Source organism: Ogataea philodendri (genome assembly GCF_020536065.1).
Source record: "Ogataea philodendri strain CBS6075 chromosome Unknown scaffold1, whole genome shotgun sequence".
NCBI lineage: Eukaryota > Fungi > Ascomycota > Pichiomycetes > Pichiales > Pichiaceae > Ogataea > Ogataea philodendri.
Window position 1 is genome coordinate 1,261,835 of NW_025763889.1, and position 17,333 is coordinate 1,279,167.

General features: G+C 44.2%; 16 protein-coding genes across 16 annotated transcripts; 7 read left to right on the forward strand and 9 right to left on the reverse strand.

Annotated features, from left to right (window-relative positions):
• Positions 1-29: 29 nt before the first annotated feature.
• OGAPHI_002750 (uncharacterized protein) lies at positions 30-2,681 on the reverse strand (the record flags this gene model as incomplete). The annotated part of the gene is made up of 1 exon (XM_046203654.1): positions 30-2,681. One exon carries the CDS (start codon positions 2,679-2,681, stop codon positions 30-32), a length of 2,652 nt encoding a protein of 883 aa, XP_046063409.1.
• OGAPHI_002751 (uncharacterized protein) lies at positions 2,230-2,791 on the forward strand (the record flags this gene model as incomplete). Its single annotated transcript, XM_046203655.1, has 2 exons — positions 2,230-2,543; positions 2,689-2,791. The coding sequence occupies 2 exons, from the start codon at positions 2,230-2,232 to the stop codon at positions 2,789-2,791; spliced, it is 417 nt and encodes a 138-aa protein (XP_046063410.1).
• Positions 2,792-2,859: 68 nt separating this feature from the next.
• OGAPHI_002752 (uncharacterized protein) lies at positions 2,860-3,099 on the reverse strand (the record flags this gene model as incomplete). The annotated part of the gene is made up of 1 exon (XM_046203656.1): positions 2,860-3,099. One exon carries the CDS (start codon positions 3,097-3,099, stop codon positions 2,860-2,862), a length of 240 nt encoding a protein of 79 aa, XP_046063411.1.
• OGAPHI_002753 (uncharacterized protein) lies at positions 2,879-3,325 on the forward strand (the record flags this gene model as incomplete). Its single annotated transcript, XM_046203657.1, has 1 exon — positions 2,879-3,325. One exon carries the CDS (start codon positions 2,879-2,881, stop codon positions 3,323-3,325), a length of 447 nt encoding a protein of 148 aa, XP_046063412.1.
• A 50-nt stretch (positions 3,326-3,375) lies between these two features.
• On the reverse strand, positions 3,376-4,380 carry OGAPHI_002754 (uncharacterized protein; the record flags this gene model as incomplete). The annotated part of the gene is made up of 1 exon (XM_046203658.1): positions 3,376-4,380. One exon carries the CDS (start codon positions 4,378-4,380, stop codon positions 3,376-3,378), a length of 1,005 nt encoding a protein of 334 aa, XP_046063413.1.
• OGAPHI_002755 (uncharacterized protein) lies at positions 3,856-4,383 on the forward strand (the record flags this gene model as incomplete). Its single annotated transcript, XM_046203659.1, has 1 exon — positions 3,856-4,383. The coding sequence occupies one exon, from the start codon at positions 3,856-3,858 to the stop codon at positions 4,381-4,383; it is 528 nt and encodes a 175-aa protein (XP_046063414.1).
• A 68-nt stretch (positions 4,384-4,451) lies between these two features.
• OGAPHI_002756 (uncharacterized protein) lies at positions 4,452-5,066 on the reverse strand (the record flags this gene model as incomplete). Its single annotated transcript, XM_046203660.1, has 1 exon — positions 4,452-5,066. One exon carries the CDS (start codon positions 5,064-5,066, stop codon positions 4,452-4,454), a length of 615 nt encoding a protein of 204 aa, XP_046063415.1.
• A 96-nt stretch (positions 5,067-5,162) lies between these two features.
• On the reverse strand, positions 5,163-5,975 carry OGAPHI_002757 (uncharacterized protein; the record flags this gene model as incomplete). Its single annotated transcript, XM_046203661.1, has 1 exon — positions 5,163-5,975. One exon carries the CDS (start codon positions 5,973-5,975, stop codon positions 5,163-5,165), a length of 813 nt encoding a protein of 270 aa, XP_046063416.1.
• Positions 5,976-6,280: 305 nt separating this feature from the next.
• OGAPHI_002758 (uncharacterized protein) lies at positions 6,281-7,525 on the reverse strand (the record flags this gene model as incomplete). The annotated part of the gene is made up of 1 exon (XM_046203663.1): positions 6,281-7,525. The coding sequence occupies one exon, from the start codon at positions 7,523-7,525 to the stop codon at positions 6,281-6,283; it is 1,245 nt and encodes a 414-aa protein (XP_046063417.1).
• OGAPHI_002759 (uncharacterized protein) lies at positions 6,981-7,271 on the forward strand (the record flags this gene model as incomplete). Its single annotated transcript, XM_046203664.1, has 1 exon — positions 6,981-7,271. The coding sequence occupies one exon, from the start codon at positions 6,981-6,983 to the stop codon at positions 7,269-7,271; it is 291 nt and encodes a 96-aa protein (XP_046063418.1).
• Positions 7,526-7,996: 471 nt separating the features above from the next.
• OGAPHI_002760 (uncharacterized protein) lies at positions 7,997-8,251 on the reverse strand (the record flags this gene model as incomplete). Its single annotated transcript, XM_046203665.1, has 1 exon — positions 7,997-8,251. One exon carries the CDS (start codon positions 8,249-8,251, stop codon positions 7,997-7,999), a length of 255 nt encoding a protein of 84 aa, XP_046063419.1.
• A 102-nt stretch (positions 8,252-8,353) lies between these two features.
• On the forward strand, positions 8,354-9,103 carry OGAPHI_002761 (uncharacterized protein; the record flags this gene model as incomplete). The annotated part of the gene is made up of 1 exon (XM_046203666.1): positions 8,354-9,103. The coding sequence occupies one exon, from the start codon at positions 8,354-8,356 to the stop codon at positions 9,101-9,103; it is 750 nt and encodes a 249-aa protein (XP_046063420.1).
• A 39-nt stretch (positions 9,104-9,142) lies between these two features.
• On the reverse strand, positions 9,143-12,319 carry OGAPHI_002762 (uncharacterized protein; the record flags this gene model as incomplete). Its single annotated transcript, XM_046203667.1, has 1 exon — positions 9,143-12,319. The coding sequence occupies one exon, from the start codon at positions 12,317-12,319 to the stop codon at positions 9,143-9,145; it is 3,177 nt and encodes a 1,058-aa protein (XP_046063421.1).
• Positions 12,320-12,603: 284 nt separating this feature from the next.
• Positions 12,604-13,836, forward strand: OGAPHI_002763 (uncharacterized protein; the record flags this gene model as incomplete). Its single annotated transcript, XM_046203668.1, has 1 exon — positions 12,604-13,836. The coding sequence occupies one exon, from the start codon at positions 12,604-12,606 to the stop codon at positions 13,834-13,836; it is 1,233 nt and encodes a 410-aa protein (XP_046063422.1).
• A 19-nt stretch (positions 13,837-13,855) lies between these two features.
• Positions 13,856-14,668, reverse strand: OGAPHI_002764 (uncharacterized protein; the record flags this gene model as incomplete). Its single annotated transcript, XM_046203669.1, has 1 exon — positions 13,856-14,668. The coding sequence occupies one exon, from the start codon at positions 14,666-14,668 to the stop codon at positions 13,856-13,858; it is 813 nt and encodes a 270-aa protein (XP_046063423.1).
• Positions 14,669-15,237: 569 nt separating this feature from the next.
• OGAPHI_002765 (uncharacterized protein) lies at positions 15,238-16,794 on the forward strand (the record flags this gene model as incomplete). Its single annotated transcript, XM_046203670.1, has 1 exon — positions 15,238-16,794. One exon carries the CDS (start codon positions 15,238-15,240, stop codon positions 16,792-16,794), a length of 1,557 nt encoding a protein of 518 aa, XP_046063424.1.
• Positions 16,795-17,333: the final 539 nt, after the last annotated feature.

The window sequence follows — 17,333 nt, forward strand, 5'->3', positions numbered from 1 at the left end:
TATGTTTTATTCCGTGTGACTGTAGAAATCTATAGGCTGGTGAACTTGCGGTCAAAAGCTGCCTTTAACCAGCTGTAGAGCTTATCATACACTATGGTGTTGGCGTTGTTGTGGGCGATGTTGTGGTTGGAGTCTGGGAACACATGCATGTCGTAGTTTTCAACGCCGTTCTTGTCGAATTCGTCCAATAGGTGCAGCGTGTTTTGGAAATGCACATTGTCGTCTGCCGTCCCGTGCATCACCAAAAATCGGGTGACTTGTTTGAATCCGTTCACGTCGACAATCTTCGAAACACTCTCATAGTTTCCGTTCTCTGGAGGCTTTCCCATATACCTCTCCGTGTAGATCGAGTCGTACAGCTCCCAATTGGTAACTGGAGCAACCGCCATTCCGTACTTGAAAGTTGTGCCTGCGTCGTACTCCAACGTTTTCAAAGTGGTAAAGCCTCCATACGACCATCCCCAGATAGCTGTCAGATCCATGTCGATATAGTCGGTCTGCTCAATAAGACGTTGTGCAGTCTCCACAATATCCCGTGGTTCCCAATACCCGATCTTGTCCTTGGCAAAAGACTTGTACTTCCATCCTCTGCCACCAGTGCCTCTTGGATCGATGTACCAAACAACAATCTCCAAACCAGACACAGACACCTCTTCAAAACCATACCCAAACGACGCGCTCAGTTTCTGAGCTCCGGGTCCACCGTAAACACTCACCAACACAGGATACTTGTTTTCCGGATTGAAATTGTATGGTTTGACTTCGATCACGTCGATGGTGGTTCCATCTTCCAATGTAACCGTCTTGTACTCCTTCAGTGGAACCTGATAGTGTTGCAAGTCGTCCGCAACCAGCTTTGCGGTGTTTAAATTCTTCGAGTTGACGTACTCCTCGTTTGTCTCGGAGAAAGTGCTCATGGTGACAATCTTGTCGGTTGGCAGATTTGGACCCTTGTACTGAACAAAGCCGTATTTTCCCGCACTTGAAACACTGAGACTGTACGAACTGATGTCCTCCACATTAGTGAGATTGCGCAAGTCGCTGCCGTCAAGTTTCACCTGATAAATCTGGTGTTCCAGAGCGTTTCCAGCAGTTCCAATGAAGTAGACAGTTTTGTCAGCCTTGCCATACCCTGCAACACCATCAACAACGTCCCAATCGCCAGTCGTAATAATTTTTGGTTCTGCTGATGTCGCAGACTCAAAGTATGCCAAATGGTCTCGGTAGTTGTCAACTACTGTATCAATGTATCCACCTGTTGGGACCACAAATATGTCGCCGTTATTGACATACCATCCCTCATAGTCATTAGTGTTGTACGAGCGAACCACGGTAGACGAACCATCCTCGGTCTTGAACACTCTGACATCAACATTTCTACTGGTCCTGTCAGTTTCTTTGACTAGCAGCTCATTTGCATTGATCCATGCCACTTGATAAACGACAAAATCAAAGCCCAGCTTGGTTCCTTCATGTTTGACTTCCACTGACGACTTGGATTCAGGCGAATACACAAAAACGCTTGCAATTGGATTGTCGTAACCGGGTTTTGGATACTTGAGCTTCTCTGTGACTGGGTACTTTCCATCTTTGAAGAACTCCAAGTCGTATTCAGGAACCTTAGAGTCATCGAATTTTATGAACGCAAAATGAGACTCGTCAGGACACCAGTAAATAGCACGATCGCTGCCCAGAACCTCCTCCTCATACACCCAGTCTGGCTTTCCGTTGAAAATTGAAGAGCTGCCGTCTTTTGTCACCTGGATTATTTCGCTAGTCTTTAAATTCAAAAGGTAGATGTTGTTTTCGTAAACGAATGTGATATAGTTTCCGAGCGGAGAAAACTGCGCAAAACTGAGCTGGACCAGCTTGTCGTCCTTTTTATACAAAGGAGTGATTTCGCCTGATTCGATATCCAAAATCCAGTAAACACCGTAGCTCGAATGTCTCCATTCTGCAGTCTGCTCGGAGACTAACAGGACTTTCTTAAGCTGGGAGCTGACTTCCACGAATGAGAGATGATGCGAACGTCCATCCTGTTGAACCTCGTTCATTTCGTATAATTTAGCATTGTACTCGGGATCGGATGCTTTTCTTAGAAAATGAATGGACCCTGCAGTATGTAAATATAGACCTTCGTCTTGGTCGAAGTCCAAGCCAGGGATATCAAGGAAATCTAGACTGTATCTAAACACGTAGAAAGAACCCATTCTTTCGGCTTCGAGGGTCATGGGTTTGATATCGTCCGAGTCTTGGATAGCAGATTCCTCTGTCGAGTCTTGTGGTGGCTTATTCGAGTCGGTATCGGCATTTCCAGTGGTTCCATTTGCTACAGGAACAGGCTTGTTCCCGTTGGAAAATGCCCCTTGGTTGGCAAAGGAAATCAACAAAACGAGCCAGATCACGAAAATCACGATACTGAAGATGGTGAGTCTCCGTCTGTTATGGGGAAGACTCAACGAATGGCGTATTCTTTGTTTAAGCGAAAGCCCCGAGACGTCACCGGAATGGCTAGATAGCCGTTTATTCCGTAGCCGTGGATGGTAGATCAAATCGCTGTCATCTTCCTCGTCAATTGCAAACTGGTTCACCTGTTCAAGTTCATAAGAGTTTCTCCTTGAATTTTGGTCCTGGAGCTCGATATCGGAATCGAGCCGAGAGGAATCCTGATTGGCCACCATAAAATAGCAATGTCGTCAAAGATCACAAACCAATGGTCGGAAATTCAATATTATTCGCAATTCAAGATGTTGGTGTCCGTGTCAGAACAGAATCTAATAAGGAGGGATGATTTGGATTTTAGTTTTTTTACCCGGACCGTGAAATATAATAGCCAAAATTTTTCCAATAGAGTTGATTCTATACGCATTTACATATCATGTCAAGCACTCTATTTGACGACATTTTTGGAGTCCAGTCGGTGGATACCGGAAGATACGACAAGGTCTCTAGAATCATTGCAAACTCCACCAGCTCTTCAGACACAAAGCTCACCCTGGACATAAATACAGAGCTGTTTCCTGTGTCGATAGGAGACTCTTTGTCAATTGCCTTGGCCAAAAACCTCAATCTGGACGACTCTGAGGATGACAACAACATGTTCTCCACCAACGGATCCTGGAGACCTCCGAAACCAGGCCAGAAATCTCTCGCAGACGAGTACGATTACGTTATGCACGGTACGGTTTACAAGTTCGAGGAAGGAAAAGACGACAACATTTCTGTTTTTGTGTCCTTTGGAGGACTCTTATTGTGTCTGGAAGGAAACTACAGATCTCTCTCGTCTCTCAAACAGGAAAACTTATACATTCTAATCAGACATTAGAGATCGCAATTGTATAATACGCCTTAAATAGATGAATCAATTAATGTCTATCATAATCCTTCCCGAAGGTCAATCTCGCTCAGTCCAACGCCTCCGCCTAACTTATAGTAGTTCTCCATCAATGTTTTACGTTTCTGGTTTCTGAGTTCGACCATTGCAGGCCAAAAGTCGTCATGCACATACTCAAAGTTCACGTCTCCTCCGTAATTGAGAGCGAGCTGTTCAGGTGGAATGAAGAGACGGAATGGCTCGTCAAATTTACATTTTTGCTTGGTGAAGCTATCCACAAACGGCCAGCAGATCTTGAGGAATCCCCAAACAATGAATGGGATATTGATGAACAGAGCACGACCCAGCCGTTCTGGGTAGTGATATTGCAGAATACGGAGCACCTCTTTTCCAACGGTAACAGATGGCACCTTTGGCTCCACGAGCGAGGCTTCTGGGTATTTCTTGAAGTCCACACATAAAGCCAGTTTGTCCTGACCTTGAGGCATGAAATCAATGCTGGTTTCCAACATATATATCAAATGCTGGATCTGTCTATTAGAAGTTTTCGTGTTTTGACGGCCGTTCAACAGAATCAAACACGGTCTTCCGCCGGTATCGAATCCAAACACCTGTTGTTTACCGGTCTCGTTCTCAACCTTGACGAGGTCGCTGGTGACTTTCTCAAAATCTCCTCCGGCAATTCCAAATTCGCGTCGCCAGGCAATGGACGTGGTAAGACGTTTGATAGTCTCGTCAACAGCCCAATCACAAGCCCTGAGATATCTCAGGAAACACTCTTTGGTCAGCCATGCCTTCTCAAAGTCGTTCAATGCAACATATTCTTCTGGATCACCGTGTTTCTCGGTGATGGGATACTTTTCTGTGGCCTCGAAATGCTTCAGAACGGTGTTATATTTAGTCTGTTGTTCCTCCGTTTCAATGTCCTGGAAAGCGGGTTTTTCTATGGAATCGGATGGAGTCCCAAACGGCTTGGTAACGAGCGGCTTGTCATCGTCGACAATCCACTCCTTAACGGGCTCTTTCTTGCGACCAAACCCAAACATTAGAGCGATCGGCAAAATACGTAAATTTTCAAAAACGGGAGCGTACCCTTTGGTGTAAAGATTATATACAGTTATTTAGAATTTAGGGCCTTGTAGGCCTGCTCGAAAATATACTCGGTAGCATGCTCCACAGGCTCGTCGAACAGGTATGGCAACAAAGGAACCACAGCAAGACCTAGTCCAACAGGGCCAAAAGTCTTGATACTCTTGTTGGAGCTGTTCTTGAACAAAACAGACGAGTATCTCACAGTAGAGTGAATGGTGAAAGCAGGCAATCCCATCGATGCGATCGACTGGAAAACACCTCTCTGTAATCCGACCCACTTCCAGTCCATCCCGTTGTAGGCAGCCGCGGCAACCGGATCAGCATCTGGCTGGGTGTGCCATGGAAGCAACCCTGGGGTGTATCTTCCCTCCTGTCTCATCCTGGCTCTCCACGCCTCCAAAGAAACATCACCGAGAACATAAGACCACGAGATTCCGTAGCAAAGTTTCACAAAGGCGGGATTCACAACAGGACGAAAGGATTCTCCAATGTCAGACGTGTACGCAACGTATCTATGCGAAGCGAGAACAATTGTCCGCAATCTATTGGCATAAGCAGCGTATCTAAGAGAACTGTCGGTGGAGGTGTCATCCTGGTCAGGATGAACGGATTCGGACACTTTATCTATGGAGGAGGACATTTGATAGAAATAAATAAAATGAAACAAAATTTGCCGCTTTCGGTGCTATCTCGGTGATGATGCGCGAACTTATTTCCGTCTAGGTACTTACTATGATTACGACCAGGCTTTGACAAACCCAAAACTCAAGTTGACAAACACTCCAGCAATCACTGCCATCCTGGTCCGTTTGTTGAAAACACCCCCGATCTCCAGCTTAATCAGAAACAATGCAAAAATGCCCAAAAAATACCCTATTGCTACCCCGATCAGTAGATCCTTATGTGCGTCGCCATCGCGCGAAGCAGGCCCTCCTCCTCCGTTCCCGCCTGCGTTCAGTGTTCCTATATTTGCCGGGAACTCGTCGATTTCGTGGTTCACAGTGCTATCGATCCATCTGTCCTCCAATTCTCTTAGTGCTTCCTGAGATTGATTGTCAAGACTTGCTCCGTGTATCTGTTGGAATTGGTGCCGTAGCTCTTGTATATCCAGCGCCGAAAATCCTTGCGAAAGCAGTCGGTCAAATCCTTTGGGAGCCTCAGATGTGCTTTTTTCCGGTTGGTGCTCCAATTCCTCCTCCTGTGCCAACTCCTCGCGCGACAGTTCGTCTCCAACTATACAATGAATATAGATCCGTATTGGATCCGATCCAGTGGACTCATCGCGCAACAGATACCGTAACTCTTTCTTGAAATCTGTGTGATTAAGCAGCACTTTTCCGTTGTGGATCAATTTCAACCGTTTCGTCGCAAGCGACTTGTCCTTGATCCTAATCTGTTGTCGTATGAACTTTGTAGAAACATTGTCTAGATTAGCCACCGACCCAACGGGTATCACCACGTCGGATGCCCCATTCGCAAACCGCACCACAAATTGGACGGTTTTGGGCGTCTTCAAATCAGAACTATCCAAAGGTAGAACTCTAGACATGACGTATGGTAGAATTATATTCTTATTACCCATAATATAAATCTGCCAGCATGGGTTACCCGGCCCAGAGCCAGGAATATTTAATAGAGCTCACCGAGTGATAAATTTTCTTTAGTGCGGACAACCAGTACTATTTAACCGTGTTGCTTACATATCTCATCCCAGGGATGCGTAGGCGTCAAGTACTTGGTGAGATCAAATTACTACGGATCATCTTAATGCTCTTTCGGTCGACGGTGTTTTTGGCCTGTCGTTCGGGGCTGGTAGATCCTACAACTGTAAAATAGTGAAAATCAGTATAACATTTATATGGTTTTCTTGGTAGGAACGGTTGCAGCAACCAACACGCCTGGGAGTTCTTCGTTTCCGCAGCTGACAAGGAGTTTAATACCTGCCACAAAGACGAAGAACAAGGCCACGGTGGTCCATAAGAACAGATTTGCTTCTGCACTCACGTCTTTCTTTTGACAAGCACCACCAGTCCATTTGGTAGTACTTCCAGTAGTTTCATCTTTTGTAGGCGAGCACAAGCATTTCCAACACTTGCCCACCTTGGAGCATATTCCGTGGCCCGAGCATGTCGATGTGGAAATCAAACAGTCTTCCTGAGACGAGAAACAGCCAGTGGATCTGGTGAAGACGTTGGAAGTATCTCTCTTGGCCAGGGAGATGCCTTCTCTTGCATCTTCTTTCAGCTTGAACGTAACAGTCTGCTGTTGGAGAGGCATAACAACCACGGTTGGGTCGTAGTTAGGAGCATTTTGCAACTGAGAGGAAATCAGCTTGCTCAAAAGGTTCTTGCATGCTTTGTAAGTTTGAGAGTCTGGGCCTGTTTTCTTGTAAATGCTCGTTAGCGATTGGAGGTTAATGACAATAGTATCTTCTGAAGATTGGATCTGGTTTTTGAGCAAGTAGTCTAGTTGAGTCAATTCACTAATAAATTGTTCGTCGTTGATCACGTCAAGTGACCGCCTGGACGCATGCGATGTACCATAAATACCAACGATGTTTCTCCAGAACTCGGCAATGGAGTTGTACTCCTTGTCGTGGAACACTCTTGACCACGTTTCGGAAAGGACGTTGTGGATGTTTTGGCCAAGAATAGAGATCTGGTTGGACAGCTTGCTCAACTTGAGGTCCGAGTCCAACTTCATCAACTGGGATGGGAACTCAGACAGGAAATTTCTGAACTCGAACGAAGACCGGTCGTCTTTGGTCTCGATTTCAAAAGTTGGTTGTATTTGGTCAAAGAAGCTCTTCGGGCTGTCAACTCCATTTATTATGACAACCAATTGACTTTTGTCTTGGTCGTCCAATTGCGTGGATTTGCCCAATCCCAGTGATTTTGGATCATCCAGGCTGCCGAGCTTGAAAAAGTCTGACACGCCGAACTCGTCAGCAAGGTTGTAAATGGAGTCTTTCTGAGATAACAAGGCAATGTCGTCATTGGATTCTGGAACAGAGAAGCGGTACACTGCGGCATTTTCGGCCGTAGCCGTGTACGCAAAAGCCAAAGACGCTAGCACAGCAGAATTAAGAAGCTGCACCATTGCAATTATTAGATAATCGAAATGTCTATTCCACTTTCACAGAAGTTGAATTATCTGCTGTAAAAAACCAGGTTGGATTCACGGGCTGCACATAAATTATTTGGCAGACAATTTGATCGAAATGGAGGCAGACACACCAAGTCGTGTTTTGGGACCAGAGCAGCTGAAAGCTTTGTCTGCTGAGTACTTGGATCAATCCACGATGTGTATGATAGCTCTAACTTGTGGCAAAGTGTATCAACTAAATCAGACCAACTACATACCCTAAGTCGGGATAAGGGTGGAATATACAAATCATGTATTATTATTTGCGAGCTTTCTTACTAGACAAGTCTTCTTGATCATCCCTCAAAAACTTGTAAACGGGAGACATCGGAACCGTCTCGTTAGTGACCGACCAGCTGTAGGTCAGCTTGTCTTTACTCTGTTGCCGGTCTGGACTTTGCGACTTGGATGCGGACTGGTGCGACATTATTTCTTCTTCTTCTCGACCTCTTTTCTGGATCCCTTGATCAGTTCAAGATGACCCACTCTGGATGCAATCAGCTTCTCTGTGCTGGCAACCAAGGTGGCTGAATGTTTCTTGGAAAGTCTGACCAGCTGTTTCTCGTCGGAATTAGCCTTTCTTGGTTTCAAAATCTTTGGCGCAGCAGCCCTAGGGTTTTTCTGATGCTTCGTGACTCTGGCTGACTTCTTTTTGGCCAACTTTAGGTTTCCTTGAGCCATGCTTTTCAAAGCTAATAAATTTAAATTTTTTTGTACGCTTATGTCATCTCAAATAATTTGATTTCCGGAGGCAGAGAATACTCCGATTCTTTTATAGCTGAGATGGTGAAAGTTTACTCTTACGCAGATTCCCAGGACGTTGCCAATTCTGTGGCACAGTATGTCATTGAGCATCAGAATGCCGCTCTTTCCAAGGGTGACAAGTTTAAGATCGCAATCAGCGGTGGATCCCTGGGCAAAGTTTTGAACAAGGGCCTCATTGCTAATTCCGAGAACTACGCCAAGATTCAGTGGTCCAAATGGGAGGTCTATTTCAGTGATGAGAGGTTAGTTCCATTGGACCACGAGGATTCCAACTATGGACTTTTCAACGAGATGGTGTTGAAAAGTCTGAGTGAAAAGAAACAGCAACTGCCAAAGGTGTTCACCATTAAGGAATCTCTTCTTTCTGACGACGGATCGACTGATTCCGAGATAGCCAAGGATTACGAGTCGATCCTACCAGAATCTTTGGATGTGATTCTGCTCGGATGTGGTCCAGATGGTCACACCTGCTCTCTTTTCCCCGGACACAAGCTATTGTCGGAGAGATCTGTCAGAATCGCACATCTCAACGATTCGCCAAAACCTCCACCAAGACGTATCACCTTCACATTCCCAGTTTTGTTCAACAGCGGTAACATTGCGTTTGTGGCAGAAGGTGCCGGAAAAGCTGCCATTCTCTCCAAGATTTTTGACACCAAGAAATCGGGCCTGCCTTGCGAGTTGGTTAACGAAGGCAGTGTCCCTGTTGCATGGTTTGTCAACGATGCAGCAATTGAGGGTGTCCCTGTCACGGCCTCGAAATACTAGCTGTGTATGCAATGCAATATATTTACGATTGTAAAATATTTACGAACTAGACTCTGACCCTTCGTCTTCCAGCTCAACACTCACAGCATCATCCAAATCCAGGTTCTGGACCTCCCAGCTGTTGATATTCTCTGAGCTCTCGTCTATTGGCCGTCCAGTCAATGTTCTGATGATCTTCAATCTAGTCTCTTCAGGCTCTTTCTCCAAGTCAGTATGCTCACGCTTGAATTCGGCAACTTGAGGAACATGACCAATCGACATCCCCACCCTGATCAGAGTCTCTATCGAATTTTTGGAATTGGAAACCAGATCAGAGTCTAACACAATCCGGTCTTTCTCAAACAATAAGAGAACAGTAGATCCACCAAACTTGAAATATCCAACTTCGTCTCCTCGTCTAATAGAGTCACCAACTTTGCAAGTGAGAATAATCGATCCGACCATCATCGCACCCACACAGCTCATGATCACTTTGCCAAACTCTGGAGAGCTGATTTCGACATTAACACGGGTGTTCTCGCCGTACACATCAAGTCTGGATCTAATAGCCATAGGATTGACAGTGTAGTATTCTCCTGAAATCTGTTCAATCTTGGTTATTGTTCCGGAAATGGAGCTGTGGAACCTGTGATAATCTTGTGGAGCTAGTCTGAAAATCACAATTGATCCATTAGCATACGGCTCAGCAGAGAATTTGGGTCCCAAAAGCTTCTCCACTGTGAAGTCTTTACCCTTGATCCATATTTTCCGGGAATCCTCAATTGATGGGAATACGCAGCATCTGCAGTCCGCTCCGCTGACGGCATATTTGTCGCTGGATCCTTCCAAAGGACGAGCATCTGGCTTCAGCTTTCTGTAGAAGAAATCATTAAAGCTGGAATACTGTGTGACATCCTGAATCAGACAGTCAGTGAGGTCCAAGCTGTGAAACTTGATAAAGGACTCGATCTTGGATTTCGAAGCAGGATTATCAAACTTGCTCCCTTGCTTCACACTCAAGTTCTTCAAAATTCTTTTGATTCTCTCACTGTTTCTCTTTCCCTTGAAAGATCTATAAAGCAACCTAATGCCCAATCTCACGTAGAAGTTCATCTTTTCTTCAATTATCAGACCAGAATCTCTGTCTTGAACCAGAATGTTGGCATTATTCTTCCCCAGCTCAATCTTTCCGTATGCTATCTTGATGAGTGCCTTGGTGTACCATCTTCGTGAGGCCGAAGATGGAGTCGTGAACGATGGTTTTAAAATTCGCGTCACAGATGACCAGTCTTGAGAACAACAAATTGCCAGGTGTTTGATTATGTCCACATCATCATGAGCACGTGCTCTCTTTAGACATGATGGACACCTAGCAATCTGTATTATGTGTGTGCCCTGAGAGGAAGGAGACTGTTGCTTGCGCTCGAATATTCTTTCGAATTCATCCGAAATTTCGTCAAAAGTTAGTTTCTGGCCATGCCATGCCTTCTTTCCATTTCTATCGAAGAATTCAACAAGATCTTCTTCGCTCAAATTGGACCCAAGAGAATCCAAAAATGACTCCAACTCGATTATATCCAGCTCTGATGATCCATCAACTTGGAACTCTTTCAGTAGAAAAATGAATAACTGACGTCTCAACTGAGCATAGGACTCAAACCTGACTCTAATCTTCAACTTTGGATCAACCTTTTCAATCTTGGTATATCTATCTGTTTTACGAGGATCCAAATTCATTTTCACCTCCAATGTTTTAAGGCTTCCATCGTAAGTGCTACTGACGTTTTTCTTTGGATTTCTTCCGAAGAGTTTCCGTCTGTAAATCAAATTCTCCTCTTCTTCTCTCTCAACCACCTTCATATCAGTTGAAGAGCTGGGAGAGCTTATCAATCTTCGAATAGGAATCGAAACTTCACAAACAGGATCGTTTAACGACCAATAATCTTTGTCCAGGATGTTGAAATTGATGTTGAATGTTTTTTCGTTCTCGAGCACTTCAAAAGCCAATCGCTCGTTGAAAATAGGGTTCAGGGTATGTTTTCTCCATGAGGTTCGATAGACTTTGGTTCCAAATGATATAACCACAAATGGATCCATGTCATAGCCTGTGCGGGTAGTGTTGTGCATTGGAGGAAGCCCGCTGGCTGATATGATCTCAATAAATAGCATCCCCACAAAGTTTTTCTGCGTGGAGAATTCGTAATGCGCTTCTGGTAGCTTTCTTCGTATCTTGCCAAAGCGACGCCTTCTTTGTGATGTCAATGACGATGATGTTGGCGGGGTCAATGGCATGTCCGAAAGCGATGCTGATGTATAATTGGTCATTTCATCTGTGGAAGAGACTAATGAGCCAATGGACTCGGTAGAAATATTCGCCGTTTTGTAGAACGATGGCTCCTTGTTCTCTTCATCACTCGATTCCTCCTCAACCACCTCCTCACCAAACGGACTTGCTCCCTGGCTGTCGGCCAAAGCAGGTATATCTGAGTAGAAGTTCTGTTCGTTAATCGTGATTAAGCTCGATGGATTTTTGCCATATGCAATCAACAAGTCACGAAATTGTCGCAATTGCTCAATGTAAGTGTCTAGGTCTTCGTTCTCAACTGGAATTAATCCGGATTTCGAGCTAAGATCCTGGTCTTGGTTAATTTCATCATCGGATTCATCGTATTCCTCCTCGCTATAGACCTCAGTTGGTCCGCTTTCGGGTTGGACCACAATTTCTGGACCAACACGTTGAGTTCTGGACTTTCTTCTGCGAGAAGTCAAGCTAAACTTACACTTGATGGACCCAGTAACAAAAGTATGCTCGTGCTCTGATGAATACAGTTTGTACCATTTGGGTCCTATCTCAGCATTGGCTCTAAGCTGGGTCAATAGATCCAACACCGCGATTCTCAATTCGCCAAGATATGTTCGATTTGATCCTTTATTGTTCACAATTTGTATTGTTAATATCAAAAATGCGGCTGGAGGTAGCCTTTGAAGTTCTTTGTCAGTCACCTTCAATGGAGGTGATTTCAAACGTAACCGACAAGTGGTGTTCCAATGGGGGCTCATTGGGTCTTTAGCCTTGCGAGTTTTAGATGAGGCTGAAGGAGGCAGTGTTAGATGGCACTTTGGACTCATGTTCAAAATGTCTTTGGAAAACAAAGACTGTTCCACCAAATTTGCAGCCTCGCAAATAGTCACATTCAAGCATAACCTGTTTCGTTTGTTCCGCTTGAAAGAAACCATGGTTTAACATTCAACAGAGATTTGTGCCTAGCAAAAAACCTTAAAAAGATCCTTTTGACAGAAAACCGTCCCAATCGACGCGACGCAGTGGGAAATAAATTTTTTCGTTTAGGTTGAAAGGATAACTCAATTGTTGGGTAACAAAAGTAGTGGAAGGGTCCTTTACTGCCAAGTTCAACCAAAATAGGATTGCAACACCAACAGAAATTGGGAATCCAATCGGGGCTTCTGCTATATAAGCTGAATTTTGCATTTCACTCTGGGAAATCAAGCCAGCATACCAAATGATTCAGGTCAGCAGTATACGAAAAGAGAGATCACAATCGCCTACTGATAGCGTATACGTACACAATCACTGCAAAAACCCAAAGCCATTAAATGTCACCGGTGCATACATAGTCCACGATGAAAACGATTACAGAGACAGTCTTCTTCCAGATACAAAGGATATAGCTTTACCAAATCACACCGAGTCCGTCAACGAGATATCGATCGATATCGGGGGATCGTTGTCCAAAGTTGTTCATTTCGCTAAGAACAAAGAAGGTGGGGGTAGACTCAATTTCTACAAGATCGAAACGTCGAACATCGAGAAGTTCATCGCGTATTTGAAAGAGATCATGAAAGTCCATTATCATCACGACGGGGTGAACGAAATAAACGAGAATTTAACATTGATAGCAACTGGAGGAGGATCATACAAGTACTATGAGGACCTACAAAAACAACTCAATTGTCGAATTCAGAAAGAAGACGAGATGGAGTGTCTTATCATCGGACTTGACTTCTTCATCAGCCAGATTCCAAACGAGATCTTTTATTTTGACGAAAACAACCATACCTACGTGGAAACAGAGATTCCAGAATCGGAAAGCGAAACAATCTATCCTTATTTACTGGTTAACATAGGGTCTGGTGTGTCGATGGTCAAAGTCACTGGTTCCGGTCCAGATAACTTCATCAGAGTTGGTGGATCGTCCCTTGGTGGAGGAACATTATGGGGACTTCTTTCCGTTTTGACGACATGCAATGACTTTGACGAGATGCTGGAGATGGCCTCCAAAGGTAACAACGAAGACGTGGATCTTCTTGTGGGGGATATCTATGGGAAAGGATACAACAAAATAGGACTGAAATCAAACCACATTGCTTCTTCCATGGGTAAAGTGTTCAAGAAAGTTTTCCGGAAGACAGGTCAATCAGAGAGTGCTTCTTCCGACAACAGACTCGAGAGATTGCAGAATTTCAACCAGCAAGACATCGCAAGGTCGTTGCTGTATGCAGTCTCGAATAACATCGGACAGATCTCTTATCTGCAAGCTCAGAGATATGGCTTGGACAAGATATATTTTGCGGGCTCTTACATCCGAAACCATTACCAAACAATCCGCACTTTAAGTTATGCCATCAATTTCTGGTCCGAAGGTTCGAAAAAGGCATATTTTTTGAAGCACGAAGGATATTTGGGAAGTATGGGCGCTTTTTTGAAAAAAGAACTAGATAATGATAACGCTTGACGGTGATAATTAACGTTGCTCAATGATTTGCTAAAGACTTCCAAATGTCGATCAGTTGTATCATATACTTGTAATTCATATCCAGCTTTGGGTCGATATGTGAAGATTCTCTTTTCTGTGCGTATTCTTTGAGAAGTTCCTGGTTATGTGCGACAGACACTTTCGTGTCTTCCAGGTCATTTGCGAGCTGTTGCAAATGACCGGCTCTGTTTTCCTTGAAGCTTTCAAGCTGTTCTAATTCGGCTTCTAGTTGCTCATTCTCAGCAGTAGCTTGGGCAACCATTTCTTCGAGTTGTTCAAGGGAGCTGAACTGGTGTGATCCAAAACTCATCATATCGTGTTGGCCCAAATCGTCAATCTCTTTCTGTAGATTTTCGTTCGTGTTATTCAGTTCGTTGATCGATTTATTGAGCTTACTGACCTCAGCCAGAGCCTTGAGTACCTTTCTGCTTCCAAGATGTATTTCGTTTCTCAACTTAGCGGTATTGGTTTCCACCTCCTGGTATTTTTCTCTTGACTCAGAAATCATCTGGTTTGTGGTTTCCATTTCGGATGCGGTCAATTTGTGTCCTTCGTTCAGAAACCCAAGAAAAATCTGTTTTGCCTCCGTCTCGAGAAACTGGTATGTGAGCTTGTTAAGGAAGTTCTCGTTATTTTTGGTCAAGTTTGCAAGAGCCTCAGGGTTCTCTTTCAGCATTTCAGGATCCAATTTAAATCCTTTCACAGACGCAGATTCGTCTACATACTGCTTGAAGATATCATCTGAGCGTAGAATAGGAATCTTATCGGCAAGGTCCTGGATGGAAGACGCGTTGGTCACAGAAGACGTCATGATCCAAAGATAACCAAATATTGTAAACAAACAAAAAATATATGCACAGCCCGGGATAAAATATTAGTCTTCGACCGTTTTTTTTTGGGATGGTTGCAATGACGTTATGTGTATCGCGATGTCGAATTTTGAGGCCAGATATGACCATCGTATTTAATGTTCCTCGGGCTGGGAAATGTATTATCCCAGATACGAACACAAGATTATTATTCGTCCCTTTCAAGACAATGTAATGTCGCATCGCCGATTGAAGTAGATAATTTGGGTTTTAGTTTCTCAACCGTTTCACCTGCGCACAAACAAAAGCAACAATTCAATAAAAGCGATTTAAAAAACGGACATTTCGTGACCCTTTAAAAATATTCAAGAAGTCCAGCTAAGCTCGGATACCAAAAGCCAGATGTCGTTTCTAAGAAGACCACATAAAAAGACAAAGACAGGTTGTGTCACCTGTAAAAAAAGACGTTTGAAGGTAAGTTTGATCGTTTGCCCCAGCTAACAAACCCTAGTGCGATGAGGAGAAACCCATTTGTTTGCGTTGTAAAAAACGTGGGCTGGAGTGCATTTACATGGGACCCCCCGACCTCAAACCGCCCACCCCTCAGCATGGATCTATTCCCGGTATCGATATGACATCCATCAATGGTTTATTACCGGACCCCTCATTTGGAACCGAGAACAGAAGCCCAAACAATGTCTCCAGTAGTGTGGGGTCCACCCCTGTTGAAGAAACCAATCCTTTGCATATCACAAGCATATCACATGACGATGGCATCACATCGTTGAATTCGGACTTGATGAGCTCGCATCACAACAGAAGCTCCCATATAAGTCCGGTTTCATCGGTGTCATCAGCGAACTTCAACGACTCCTTACTGAAACCTGAATACTCAGATCTTACGCGACTCTCTACATCACGACTTCGACAAGATAGCAACAAATGGTATTTTGTGCCTCCCGATTTCCTTTCCAACAAGACTCATTTTCCATACTTATCAGATATCCAAATTCCTCGAGAAATCTCCAACTATACCTTTTATACAGAATGTTCGCTCAAACTTCAATTCTACATGATGAACACCATGCCCTTCCGCATATGCGAGGATGCTACCAACAGAGAGTTGTTAATAAGTGTGTTCAAGACAGCCCCGTTGTATGATTTCTGTTGGCATTCGTTCATGGCGATCGCATGCATCGATCTCTACCATCAGCAGGAGATGTACAATCACGACGATGTTTTGAATCTTGACAAAAACACCTATTTGAAGATGGGCGATTTCCATTTCTCGAAATCGGTTTATTCAATGAGTAAAGAAGTCAAGGTTCAAGAAGATTGTAACAAGGCTATCGCACTTATTGAAACCGCCATGCTTCATATTTTCTACGCAACTGCTACACCTTCTCAGTCGATCGCCACAAGAAGCTACCTCGGTTTGGGTCGCAACTTGGGACTTTTGTTCACAGAGTATGTGTTGCAATATCGGAGTCACAAGATGTTCAACGATGCTTGCGCTCGTTACTGTATCAACTCATGGTCCCAAGATGCTTCATACTATTTCCCTGAATTCCTATACGACTTGGCAGATGTCTCGTACCCGTCAACCGGTGAGCCAAATAAGATGCGTGTTCTCTCGCTGGACGAAGAGGACAAATTACTCATCTGCAAAATGGTTGATCGGCTGAAAAAGGAGTACCGCTCCTTTGCCAATGTTTCACTTTGTGAGGCACCAGCAGTGAGTACTCGCCATGTTCCTATCGAGTCGATACTCAACTACGAGCCCACGCAGGTCGGAAGCACATGTTTCGAAGGCAAGCCAGCTAGAAGTCTGCCACCTTCACAGAAATTGGAGTATGACATGTTTGGTACACTTTCACGGTACATCGTGGAAGTTCCAGAACGGATAATAGATATGGTCGATGCAGGAGACCCTCGTGCTTTGATCCTTACTGCATACAATTTACTGGGTCTGGCTACCAGACAGTACAAGTATTGGCCAAGCTCTGTTTATACTCAAGAGATCAAGACCATCGAGCGTCTCCTGGATAGATCTGAAAACTCCCAGTTGTGGAAGAGTTGGCTGGATGTTCCAAAGCAAGTTTTTAACGAGTTACACAAATCTGTCTAATCTGCCTGATCAGACTATAGGTTTGGATTCTCAGTGTATTATATGTATAAAAAAAAGTGGCGGTGCAGGTGTTGTTAATCGAATTTTCAGAGATGGTCATGTGTTGCCATGTGATGCCAACTTTTGCACTACACATCACGTCCACTAGCCACATACCAGCCACATTTGCCACACCTTACACCACTCATTTCAGTTTCCTCTTTGGTCTAATTTAAAATCTCATCAATAGTTCTTGTCTTCACAAATGGACAAAAAGTCGAATTTATCACAGAATCAGCCAAGCCAGCGGGACATGTCTGCCGAACATAGCCCTGTTCCTTCCACTCAGAGTTCTTTACTAGGCGGATCATTCAGTTTTAACGGTAATGTTTTCCACGCGCCATTAATGGATGCTCATAATAGGGTATCCCTTAATGTTTCCCCCTCTAGCTCAGATCATGATGATCCTGTTTCATTTGGTGGTTCCACTTCTGGAAGCAGAATCCCTGAGGATGATGAACAGAGCCACCACGATAATCTTCAGTCTGTACCCAATCGCA